A 13,770-nucleotide genomic window follows, 5' to 3' on the forward strand; every position below is an offset into this window, starting at 1 on the left:
GGGCCAGAACATCGAGCCAGTGGTCCAGATGCGGCTGCACTGACTACTGAGGGAGAAGCAGGCTGGCTCCCATTGTGGAAAGAGAGGACAGCCAGCCGGAGGACTCTGCACCCCACCTGTGGAGGCAGCTAGGCTCTGCCAGAAAGGTGTCTTTCTATATTTACTCAGGTTGCCTGCCACGCAAGGAGGCACATATTGATGCCAGCTTTGGCCCATGTCCGGTTAAACCTACTGCTGCAAAAGGAAAGAATATAACTGTCTCTACGGAAAATAGTTTCAAGGGGCTCAGCTCATCACTTCCAAAGAAACCACAAAGACCTTCTAGGGGGCACACCTGGGGATGCTACCTGTGGAATTTACCTGGGAGTTACACACTAATTATTGTCCTTTTAAAAACAGCAATAAAACACATCCGAAATGCTTCTCAGACGCTTGTCACTCAAAAAAACAAAAACAAAAAACTGCCTCAGTGAGCTCATATTGAGCAGTAAGTAATTTTCTATGCAGCAATCTTTTACTAGTTCTGTAGACCTATGGTTTTATGGGTCTGGATATACTGTCTCTTCAATCTTGGATCATCATTATCATCATCTTGGATATTGCTAATAACAACAATAATAATGATGACTGTCAAAGTTAAAGGCTGAGCAGATTAGGAGGCATGGAACAGATCTCTGGCAGCTGTAGAAAATAAACACTTTGAAAGAAATTGGGATCCTCAGATAATTAAAAAAATAAAATCCTACATTTCAAATAAAAACTTGTTAAGGTCAAAGCAATTAAACTGCAAATTCCCTTGTCTGGGGTCAGACCTTCGGATCAAAGGGAAATAAACAGAAGCAGCAGCCCAACTGAGCCACAAGGCTGATGCTGCTCCATGTCCTTAGGGAGGTGAGGAGGCCCTGGAGCCCCCAGGGAGGTGTGGCTGGCTTTGGGCCTGACAGAGGCTTAACTCCATACTTAAGATTTCTGCTGGTTTCTGTACAATATATGCAAGGAAAATGGTCCTCCAACACCCATGTACGACACCCCACGGTTTCCTGCTGTCTTGGGGTATAGACTGGGCTGGATGGCCCATGGGGACAGCAGTCAGTGGGACATATTCCATGGTAAAGGGTTGCCACTGATCACAAAGAGAGAGATGCAGACACCAGGCCAGAGCTGGGGACAAGAAAGGCTTGAGGCTTTGTGATTCAGTACAAATGACTGACGAGCAAGCAGCAGCCATCTGGGTTGAGGGTGAAGAAGAAATGAGAGTGGCTTCCCACCATCAGTGCCACATCAGGGCTCTGTCAACAGTGGCAAGTGCGGCACAGGCAATAAAACTGTCACCAGGGCCACTTGTCACGAAGAGGAACAGGATGGGTAAGTGTACAGAATCATAATCCCTCAACCTGAGCTGGGGACCCAGGCCAGGAAGGCACTTCCTGTGATGTAATATTCTGGAATCAAAGGGTGACTAGGGGTGGTTCATGTCAGGTCCTCTCCCAGCTCCATCCTTTTTAAAAGGAGAGAGAGCTACAACAGGGGAGCAGTGTCGTGTGTCCAACTTGCCCCTAATCAGTTTCCCTTCAAAGCACCCCAGGAGAGCAGACCTGTTCACAGCTCTCCACCAGCCAGAGACGGAAAGTGGGTAAAACTTCCCATATCCCCTTTGCCTGTGACTTATCAGGCCAACATGTTGTTGCCATGCCTAATTAAAAAAATAATGCTAGAATGACTATTCTAAGGATATTCACTTATACACTGAGAGTTTCATACGGACTGACACATACAGTTTTCCCAAAGGAAAATAAAGAGAATCTCTGTGGCTAACATGCCTATTTTATCTCCACATGATTGTTTTAAAATCAATTTGTTGGATGCAGCCTTTCATACTAAGCAGTGCTTATGTGAAAATAAATTACAGTGAATTTGTATGATTTTTTTAACCACTTTTATAAACTCATAAGAGCAAAGTGATCTGAGATTCAATAGGGGGAGTCTGTGAAATAAGATGTCATTTAAACAAGGGGTTGGCAATCTATGTTTCATGGGTCAAATCCACCCCTTTGCTGGTTTTTGTAAATAAAATTTTATGGAAACACAGTCATGCCCATTCATTTGAGTATGGTCTATGGCTGTTTTCACAACACGATGGCGGAGCTGAGCAATGGCAAGACACTGTATAGCCCATAGGGCCTAAAAAACTTACTGTTGGCCCTTTACAGAAAACCTTTGATCTAAAATGTGCAAGTTAAAGTCTGAGAGCAACTTTCCTGATGGTCCAGAAGCTAAGACTCCGAGTTCCCAATGCAGGGGACTTGGGTTTGATCCCTGATTGGGGAACTAGCTCTCACATGCCACAACTAACACCTGGCACAACCAAATAAATAAAAAATAAATACTAAAAAAAAGTCTAAGAAACAACTGCTCAAACAAAACATCTGGGGTTCTTGCTTAACAAGAGATGCTGACTTGCTACGGCCTGAGTGGAGTCCAGGATTCTGCAGGTCTAAGAAGCTCCCAGGTGATGCTGACACTGCTGGTCCTTGGACCACACTTTGAATAACAAGGATCTGGTATGTTTCCCTGGCGTTCTTCTGAAGCAGAATTACCCATGGTGCTGGCCAGGACAGTTTTAAAAGGGGCAGATAGAGTTTTTCCTGAGGAAACCAATTCAAATGTTTTTAAAGGAACTCTGAGAGTACAGTTCTTCAGGACTTACCTTCTTTAGTATTTCTGTGTTCAGCAGCATATAAATGTCTATAGTACGACTTTCTTCTTTAGCAAGTGCACTAAGGTTACAGTGCATTGTTAGGCAAGAAATTCCTGTTTTTTCACAGTCCTGAGAAGAATAACCAGAGAATGGTCAAACTGTCTCATGTTTGGGAATGCATGTACACCTGTGGTGGATTCATGTCAATCTATGCCAAAACCAATACAGAATTGTAAAGTAAAAATTAAAAATAAATAAATAAATTAAAAAAAAAAAAAGAACAAAGACAAGAGGACAACATTTACAGAATAGGCATTTATAGATAGAGAACAGGTATTTATAGAACACAGCATTTATAGAACTGAGGCCTTTCTGCTGTTGCTGCTGCTGCTAAGTCGCTTCAGTCGTGTCTGACTCTATGCGACCTCATAGACAGCAGCCCGCCAGGCTCCCCCATCTCTGGGATTCTCCAGGCAAGAACACTGGAGTGGGTTGCCATTTCTTTCTCCAATGTGTGAAAGTGAAAAGTGAAAGTGAAGTCGCTCAGTCATGTCCGACTCCTAGCGACCCCATGGACTGCCAGGCTCCTCCATCCATGGGATTTTCCAGGCAAGAGTACTGGAGTGGGGTGCCACTGCCTTCTCTAGAGGCCTTTCTAGGCAGATGAAATCCATAGGAAGATGCAATCATTCCTTCTTGTCACCAGAGGGCAATCAAAGGACTTCCTGTCCAGTGGGCACCAGAACACGCCTTCAAGTCAAAGCTCACGGGTGTACCTTACCCCAAAACTGGATTTTGCAGGGAGAAAGCAGTGGATTTTGTTTGTTTTTATTTATTTTGTTAATTTTGTTTTTAATTGGAGGATAACGCTTTACGGTGTTATGATGGTTTCAGCTATGTGTATACACACATACCCTCCCTCTTGAGTGTCCCTCCCATCCTCCCCATCCCACCCCTTAGGCCATCAGAGAACACAGAGCTGAGCTTCTTGCACTATACAGCTAGCTATTTTACACACGGTAGTATCGGAGAAGGCAATGGCAACCCACTCCAGAACTCTTGCCTGGAAAATCCCATGGACGGAGGAGCCTGGTAGGCTACAGTCCATGGGGTCGCAAAGAGTCAGACATGACTGAGCGACTTCACTTTCACTTTTCACTTTCATGCACTGAAGAGGGAAATGGCAACCCACTCCAGTGTTCTTGCCTGGAGAATCCCAGGGACGGGGGAGCCTGGTGGGCTGCCGTCTATGGGATCACACAGAGTCGGACACGACTGAAGCGACTTAGCAGCAGCAGCAGCAGCAGTAGGGTGTGTATACGTCAATGCAACTCTCTGTCTCACCGTCTTCTTCCCCTGCTGTGTCCACAAGTCTGTTCTCTATGTCTGCATCTCTAATTCTGCCCTGCAGATAGGTTCATCAGTACCGTAAGATTTCAAATATATGCATTAATATATGATATTTACTTTTCTCTTTCTGACTTAACTTCACTCGTAACAGGCTCTAGGTTCCTCCTTCTCACAACTGACTCAAATTTGCTCCTTTTTATGGCTAATATTCCATTGCATATATGTTCTACAACTTCTTTGTTTTGTTTTTAAAGAGACACATTTAATATTTTGGGAACATTCCTCTTATGAGTTTTGAACACAAGGTGTATTTCCTAGAGTATGTGGTTTTTGCCTGGAAGTGACAAATGTAATTTTATACCCATTGTTTATATTGGGCAAATTGGAGGCTACAAAGTCACAAGACTCAAGAAACCACAGGAGTAAAGAAAAACACGTTTAACCAAGAAAACATATGAATTACAGCTAGGAACCTAAACTTCAAATTTAAGTTACAAAGGAAGAATTCCTTTGTGTTATAGGATCCAAAATGTGTGAATATATGTTCATGATGTTTCACATATGGGGTAAAGATTTCAGCCAGATACAGAGCTGCATTTGTCAAACCACTAGATGTCAATACATCTAACAGTTCTGAGGGCTGTTAAATAATAGTTGATCATCAGTATTATGTAAGTAAAAATATCCCAAACTTCCAAATGGCAACCAGTCATACTAATTCTACTGCCGAATAAAAGAGGAGGGAAATGTTAGTGAGATGTGCCATGGCTGTAATAAGGAACTGAATAGATGTAACCAAAGATGTGGAGAAAGGAAGCTTTGGAAAAGCATCTGATTCCATCTTTAACACCTACACTTTTTAAAAAGTTGAGGTATAGCTTACATATAGTAAATAGAATAAATCCAAAGGATCCATCTTGATATATTTTTACACGCATTCATAACAGATCAAGATGAAGAACATGTCCTGCACCTAAGCAGATTCCCTCATGCTCCTGCCTATCAATATTCCTCCAAAATTAACTGCTGTCCTGACCTCCACTGCCATTGACAGAGTTGCTATTTCTGAACTTCATGTAAGTGAAACACCATCTGTGTCCTTTTATCTCTAGCTCCTTTCACTCAATATTATATCTGTGAGATTTATTCATGTTGTTGGTGTAGCAATTTTTATTGCTCGTAATAATCCAGTGTATGGGGTACACTGCAACTGTTTACACTTTCTCCTGGTAATGGATATTTGGATTGTTCCTAGATTACTGTGAACATTCTTGTCCATGTCTTTGGGGGATACAGGTACTCACTTCTCTTTGGGACATACCTGGGAGTGGAACTGCTAGGTCATAGATATGTTTAGTTTTAATATATACTGACCAACAGTGGTATATGAAGTGGTTGGACGAGAACCATCATTCTTGATTAGACTTATACTACTGGGAGAAATGTATAACCTTGTACTTGGTGGGTTGCAAAGGTTTTCCCTTTGCCACCCAATGGAATGTGAAATGCAAATTTAACAGTTTGATAGAAACCTCAGGCTGAAAAAACAGGAGTTGACTATAGTCCTTGTGACTTTCTAAGCCAATTGATTCAAACCAGATTTGAGAAATAATAAATGGCAAATAGAAAACTGGCTTCTCATCTCAGACTTGCCTTCCTAGTGACCACCACCCATGTGAACCCAACGAGTAAGCAAATTCTTACCAAGACTTTTCTTCCCGACTTTGTGAAAAAAGCAAATATTGTATGGAAGATATTTTCTTGTTCTTGAGGGATGATGCAGGGGGTTGGGTTTTTCTGGAAAGAACAGTTTCCCTTCTCTTGGCCCACCTGAAAATGAAAAGAAATCTGGATGAGTGGTCCATCCCAAGAAAAGATCATGAGCGTGGAATCCCTTCAGAGGTGGTCACGGTGTAGCCCAAAGCCAACTATTACTCTGGTCCATTCTCTAGGAGACAATAATGGCAGATAATCTGAAAGGCAGACATAGTAGCATCAACAAGGCCAAATAATAAAGAAAAGTGGATGCTGAGTCATGAAATAATTGAGATGCAATGGCACACAACACGCAAGTGAGATGTGACTAGGAAAGAGTAAGACTTAAGGAACTTTAAAAACAGCCTCACAGCAACTCTGAGATGAGCATTCATATTCTTTGAGACTCAAGGTTAAGTCATTTGCCAACAATCACACAGACCAGAACTCAGGTTTTGGACCTAGATCTTCTGAGCTCCAGCCTTCAGGCATGGTCCACGGCCAGAAGTTTTCAAACTGTGCACCATGGGACCCATAGGGTGCTGTGAAACCCCTTAGTGGATTTCCTAGAGAGGAGAAGGGGGCACCAAGCAGGACTGCTATGGGTCCCCATCTCTATTCCAACTAGAGCATCAACCACCTATAATGTCATTTAAAATCAGGATTCTGCTACCAAAAAAGTAAAATAAAAATTGGGCAACCATTGCATTGGGTCATACAGGAACTTATACGCCCAAGGAGCTCTTGTTGAATTACCTGATTTTGCTTCTGACAGCTTTTGAGAGGCTAGTGGAAAAACAATGCTGAGCAACAGCGATGTTAAAAAAATCAAAACAACAGTATGGTCTTCCATGTTGGTTTCTTTAAAAACAACACTATTTTTGGTGCCTCAACTGGGGAAATATTGGGAAAACAAAAGCCTCCTTTATATATTATCATATCAAGTTGTTTGTAGTGAAGCCTTGACATAACTTAAGGTCAAGTCACAAAATTAATAGTAATTCATAATTTAGGATTATGTTTACAATTGATTTTAGCCAAAATCATCTATAAACTACACTGTCCTATCTTTAATGCCTTTGAGTAAAATATAGTGTTTACATTGATTCAAGAATGCTTCAGCTTCTCATTTGTGGTAAGGTTTAAATTTTTAACATGGAAACTTCTAAGTTCAGCTAACAGTACTAATCTTTGGACAAAGAACTATAAAATCTCCAAATGTGCTAAATAAACCTCTATTTTATCTTTGAACATGTATGCCTGGATTTACTGTATATGCCTGAAGATGACTAAGATGAAGGTTTATTTCCTCAAATTAACTCTTAGAAAACAGTGTTACCTTTAAAAGTTTCCTATACTTTGGGGACTTATTGTTCTTTATAATACATCGGTAGCCTTTCCCTTCTCCAGGGGATCTTCCCAACCCAGGGATCAAACCCAGGTGTCCTGCATTGTAGGTGGATTCTTTACTAGTTGAGGCACCAGGCAACCCCTTTACTATACATGCCTGAAGATAAATAAGATGAAGGTTTATTTCCTCAAATTAACTCTCAGAGAATACTGTTGCCTTTAAAAGTTGCTCATACTTTTGGGACTTACCATTCTTTATAATACATTGCATGTTGCTTGTTTGTTTTTGGCCCTGCTCTGCAGCTTGCAGGGATATTAGTTCTCCAACCAAGAATTGAACCTGGGGCCACGGCAGTGAAAACTCCAAGTCCTAACCACGGACTTCCAGCGAACTAAAGGGACTTAGGGCTCTTTAAAAGTATTTTGTAATTTGATACTCTCTCAGTTGAAATCTGGGAAGATAGACCAGCCTGAAATGGTCTCAATCAGTGTTGGTTCTGGATGCTTTTTGAGGTTACTAGAGGCAATTAATGGGAAGGAGGCAATGAGATTTAACATAGATGTGGTGATTATTCTGGGGTGCAACTTTTTAAAGTTGTGATAAATATTTTAAAGTTCATTTTTAGAAAGCAAAACATTAGCTGCTTACGTTGTGAGAATTGTGAATAATCACTTCCAAGACAAATGAGAAAAACAACTGTTGTAACATTATGCAAATGAGTCTTTGTGTCTAGCAATAGCATTTCAGCATCAAACACGAATTCAAAATGTTCTGCGTTTCAAATAAGTTAGATGAACTGAAGATGCTATCCTTTGGAATACTGTCAACTTAAACAGTGGCCTTAATAATGCAATCCATTGATCTCAGAAGATGTACATCTGCGTGAAATCATTTTGTGAAATGTGTGAATGGAAAGAACAATATAAATTAATCTAGTATTCTTTTATAATTTTCAGTGTGCGATACCTGATTAGGTTAAGTGTTGTAAGTATTTACTTTTACAACTTTTTTTTTTTAATTAAGGTAAAATTTACATTCCCTAAAAATTTAAGGGTATAGTTTGATGAATTTTGACAAATGAAGTCACACATATAACCACCATCCCAGGGAAGGGACAGAACATCCATTACTCCAGAAAGATTCCCTGACTCTTTTCCAGTCAATTCCCATCCCGCACCTCAAAGGCAATCACAGTTCTGATTCCTGTTAAGTTGGCCAAAAAACTTTGCTAAATTCACCTCTTGGAAAAGTGGGGGATTGTGTTCTTTGGGGGTTGCTCTCTTTTTGGGTATACACAGCACCTAGCAGATGGAAAACATTTTGTTCATTGAGCATTTGAGAACCTGAATGTGTGCTCATGTTAATTCCAATCATATTTCACTCGGAAGTATGTGGGTCCCTATTTTCCTGTTTGTCTTCAGTGACCATTTGCTAAAAGGCTGTTGGAGGGACCATCCTTCTGTAGCCCTGTGGCATTCACGTTCCTCTGTTGAGCTGACCAGGCTGGGCTCCTCAAAACACATTTCGTCTGGATTGAGAGTGACGGAACTCTGAGTCTCGCAGGATGCACCCGTTCCTAATTAAAATCAGGGTTGGGGCAGAGTTCCTTCTGGCTCCACAGTGGGTGATTCAGATTTCCAGGCAGGGAGGGGAAGTGGTGGAGCAGAGCCCCAACTCAGCCAGATTCACTGTCATCCCCACAGGACACCAGCACCTCGGGGCAAGTTGCAGGGAACCACAGCGGGAGAAAGGAGGACCAACTTTGGCTCCAACGAGTGGGGCAGAGACACAGCTCAGAGCTCTACTTTCCTTTGTCTCACTGGAGTCTCGGAGGCCTGTGAAAAGGGTGATGATGGGGATGTGATGTGATCTGATGTGACATCTGATCTGCCCTAGGGGAATCTGGAGAAGGGAAGCAGAAGTAGAGTCTCTGATGAATGAAAATCTCAGCCAGTCGTGCTCTGACTGTGGTTACACGGGAATCACTTCAACTGGGGAAAATGACAGTTTGGGGGAAGGTTCAGGGTAGTCTCTCTCAAAGGAGAATAAAGGTTGCTCCGTGCTGCACAGGTCTGGTTCAGGCCAGCTAATCCGCTTGTAGACACTCTCTCAGCTAAAATGAGCAACTCAGGCCCTGGCTAGGGTCATGAGGGTGAGGGACTGTTCCATGGGCATGGATAAAACAGGTGTGACAGACATAATGGCACTCGACACTTGTGCAGCCCTTACTGCATACCCCTGTGAGGTGAGTGCAGTTACTGTTAGCATTTTACAGATGAGGAAGTTGACAGGCAAGGGGAGGCCATATCTCCCAGAGGGCAGGCAGCAGAGCTGGGCTATACCACAGGTCATCCAGCTCCAGAGACCTTCTCACAAACTTTCCTGCCTCTTAGGTCCAGAGGCTGAGGGTGGGGCTGGGGTGGGGGGTCACGGAGGGGTTAGGGGTGGAGATGGGAGGTAGAGGGAAGCTATCCCTTTCTGTTCTTACCCAGGTCAAAGGGAAGGAACCATGAACCCACAAGACCAGAAATTTCAGAGTCCTCCATCTGACCCACTTCTGTTCCATGGGAGATAAAGTGCCTGCTGGCTGGGGGGCCAGGCCACTCCGTGCTGTCTCGGGCTGGAAGGGGAACAGAACATCCCGGAATGTTGTTTCTGGAAGGCAGCTCAGCTCTAAGATCATGTGGTCCCGTGGCCTTGGCTGACAGATAAGGAACCAGAGGTCCCGAGTTCTGTGACTCGTCCAAGGTAACCTGATTGGTTGGTGGCAGCAAGCAGCACCCAGTGAAGGAATCCTCTGGCACAGATGGTCCTGGGTTTCACCTCCTAACAGCTAAGGCAGTTCAGGTCTCCAGGGCCTTAGTTTCCTCATGTGTGAAATTAGGATGGTGGTCTACATGGTCACTGAGGTTGTCCCCAGTTGTTAATTATGCCCCTTGAGGATTCTCCTGCCTTTTCCTTAGCACATGGAATCAGCTAGTCTCCTGCTACATAGATAAGCAATTACTCAGCACCCAGCCCCCACAACTAGGTTCTAACCCCTGTCACTGGTGGTGAAGTCATCAAGGGGAAGCAAGGTTTTCTTCTTGCAGACAATCCAAGCACCATGGCACTCATTTTCCAATGGCTTCATTTCTGTGGCTGACCAAGGACTCTGTGGCCATTGCCCCCTGCTCAGCCCTGCCCACCCACTTCTCATCTATTTTCCAGACTATCTGACTCCAAACACTTCTCATGACATTGCCACTCATGTCCTCAGGGAGCTGAAAGAGGCCATATCTACTGGAATGTGAATAAAAGAACTTTACCAACACAGAAAAAAGGACAAGAGGACGTGGGACAGTGTCAAGGCTAAATTTGACCAAGGCAACTATTGAGGGTTTGCTGTTGCCATTTGGCCTCCACCTCTCCCCTGGTCCTGACCCCAAAGAAAACATTGTGCAAGTTGAAACCAAACACTGGTTGTGATTTGGGAAACTGTGGGGAGCCCAAGAGAACGTGGACATCATTTAGTGGCAGAGTTTCGGTCAGCCTCACTCAGGAGAACCTTCGTGGTCAGAAGCCTCTAAGGGCGCAGGCCTGTCCAAGGATGAAGTATCCTCAGTGTACTCTAGGTAGCTGGGCAAAATCTCATTCAAGATACCAGATCTGAAGTATGAATTGGGCCTGACTCATGGGTAAAATATTGAAAAAGGGAATTAACTCTCTGTCACCAGGTGGAAAAGGACATCTAGACTCCCTAAAGTGTGGTGATCTGATAAAAGGGCTGGAAGAAACAGGGCGTGTCCATGCTGTAGCCTCAAAAGAACGGCCTGTACAAGGTGCTAACAGTAGGTGGCTGACTTAAGAGTGAGAGAGAGGACACAGGTCTCTTCCAGGTGCCCAGAATACAACGGCCTTAACAGAGTCCCTGTCCCTGGGCCTGGAGGGACAGGGAAGCCCTTCAACCTGTTTTCTAAGTCTTCCTGCTCCAGGCACATCACCTTGGAAACTGATTTTAGCTGCTTAAGGCCCCTTCTCCATGCTGAGTTCAGGTATAAATGGGAATCATACTAGCTAACATTGGGTGCTACTCTACAGTTATGAAAGTGAAAGTTGCTCAGTTGTGTCTGACTCTTTGCAACGCCATGGACCATACAGTCCATGGAATTCTCCAGGCCATAATACTGGAATGGGTAGCTGTTCCCTTCTCCAGGGTATCTTCCCAACCCAAGGATTGAACCCAGGTCTCCTGCATCACAGGTGGATTCTTTACCATCTGAGCCACGAGGGGAAGCAAAGCTATGGGATAGATTTAATCCTTGTAACACACACTCACAGAGGGTGCTATTATCAGTAGGTGACCATATGATTTATTGCCTAAATGGGGATATTTTTGAGAATGAAGTAGGGGAGTCAACCAGACAGAACAGCAAGAAAGACCTGTATCAGGGATGCACCAAGCAAACTGGGACATCTGGTCTTCTTAAGTTTCACTCTATTTTATTTACAGATGAGAAAACTGAGGCCCAGAGAGGTTAAAGAAACTGTCATGTGCCTATCAGCTCTGACTGTGGAAGGAGCACCATCTCCAAAGTCCTCACCAGGCAAGATTGGGCACTTTCAGGGTGGTATGGCTGTAGATCAAAGTCCCCACCAGGACACTCCCTCTCCAGCTTCACCTTCCTTGCATCCAGACTGCACACCCTCTGTCCCACTATATCATGGTTTATCTTTCATTAGCCCTCAGAGGAGGGCTCCTATTGTGACTGTCAATCTTGCCTATGTGTTTCTTTTTCAACCAGCATGTTGGGCCCTGTCATGAAATGCACTCCTGACTCAGAAAAGGTGGCCCTGAAGGTAGATTTTAGAGGGCAAAGAAACTTCTAGAGAGTAAAGGCAACAGGGGAGAGGGGAACCGCATGTGCAAAGGCATGGAGGTACAAACAGGAAGCTTGGGTCTAGACAGCCAGGGAGTTCAACATGGTCAAGCACTGGATGAATGGTGCTCGGGAGTAGTGATGAGAAATGAGGCAGGAGAGGCGGGCATGGACACAAAGGAAGACCTTGTAGGCAAGTCATAGAGGCGGAGAGTGATCTGGAAGGTGGATTAACAAGTCTCAAAATTAAGGGACCATTTTTTATCTCAGATATGTGGTATTATTGGTATATTTTTAGCAGCCTAATGAATGGATTTCCTCTTTCAACTGGTATCAGCCTCATTCCTTAACCATATTCCAAATGACTGAGTTCTAGGCATGGGAAGGGTCACCAAAGTGTCCAGCTTGAGGCCTTCTCCTCCACCCCGCACATAGTACACAGGAAATAAAAGAGAAACGGAAGGTTAAATTAATAGAGGAATAAACCCAGTGGCAACAGTTCTTCCCAGGAGCCATGTTCGGTGCCTTCACCAGTGTGGGTCTTAGGTGAAGTCTGGTCTAGAAACTGTGTTTGTTGAGATGACCTGGATTAAAGGGGGCCATCAGTTCATTTTTCAAAATAACATGTGTTTCACGTTAACTCACATTTATCTGTTAATCACTGACTTTCTGTTCTCTCTACGTCCCAGGGCCAGTTTTCCATATCATGTGACACGGATCACAGCTGATGGCAACTGGGTAAACATGACCCATCCCCTGACTTACCACCTGCTCTTCTAAATTCACACGCCCCTTGAACTTAGAAACCCAGAGAATGTTTTGAATGCCTACTTTGCTAATTCAATTACCTACTGCCTCTCTTGGAACAAAGATATCAGAAGATAACAAGTCCCTTCTCTGTCATAGGAGGCTGAACACTGGCCACAATGGCTTTGGTAATATAAATTTAATTTGGTAATATATATTTAATATAAAGATAAATTTCAATGTTTGAAATAAAAATAGTCCTCATAAAAGGATTGAGAAATGATACCAACTGGTTAATTTAGCTGATCTAAGATGTTTACTACTAGAAAGATAAATAAAAGCTACACTTCCATTCAGCAAAATGTAAACTATGATAGTTTTCTATAGTCTGAAAATGCCCTTAATATTATCCCTTAGGTTAATCACATTGCTATGATTTTCTATTAAGTGTCTTGATATTCACCAAAGAACAGTGAAAGATGACAACAATTTAATAATAAAGCCTAAGACAGATACTTTTATGTATCACCCTTCATTTCAAGACTCTGTATAATGTATACCCAGAATAACTTAGCAGGGGTAGACGTTCAAAATCCCCATTTATTCACTCTGATTTCTCCAACTGCAATGACTTTTTAAAACAAGAACAGAAAAATAGTGATAACCATCTTGTGTAGTTCCTTATAATGGTTATGCCCAGTTCTATGTTACTAATGTATTTGAAAGATTGTGAACACAATTTGTGAGTGTGTGTGTGCATCATTTAAAGGCAGGAGTTGTCAAAGGCATCCTTTGGTAGACTTTTCTCAAGAGTTATGCATTCTTTTGCTTTGTGAAAGGGTCCCCTTGCTTACCAGTTTGGCAAGGTATGATTTTCTGGTATTTACCTCTGTGGGTAGCTAGAGACTCCAATGTGTTCCTACAAACAGATGAAAAGGAAAAGCACCTTGATGATCACAAGAGTACAAGGTAAGTTAACATGAGGTTCTAGCTTTGGACAGGCCCTGCTA

The 13,770-nt window shown here is 43.1% G+C and overlaps 1 protein-coding gene across 1 annotated transcript in view; it reads right to left on the minus strand.

Annotated features, from left to right (window-relative positions):
• ITGA9 (integrin subunit alpha 9) overlaps window positions 1-13,770 on the minus strand; it is a 367,824-nt gene that overhangs the window by 36,480 nt on the left and 317,574 nt on the right. The window contains exons 24-25 of the mRNA XM_040246228.1: window positions 5,753-5,878; window positions 2,708-2,827 (exon numbers count right to left, since the gene is read on the minus strand). Of these exons, the coding sequence (XP_040102162.1) occupies window positions 2,708-2,827; window positions 5,753-5,878 (246 nt within the window). The remainder of the gene's footprint in view (window positions 1-2,707; window positions 2,828-5,752; window positions 5,879-13,770) is intronic.

Source organism: Oryx dammah, unplaced genomic scaffold (assembly GCF_014754425.2).
Source record: "Oryx dammah isolate SB20612 unplaced genomic scaffold, SCBI_Odam_1.1 HiC_scaffold_9, whole genome shotgun sequence".
NCBI lineage: Eukaryota > Metazoa > Chordata > Mammalia > Artiodactyla > Bovidae > Oryx > Oryx dammah.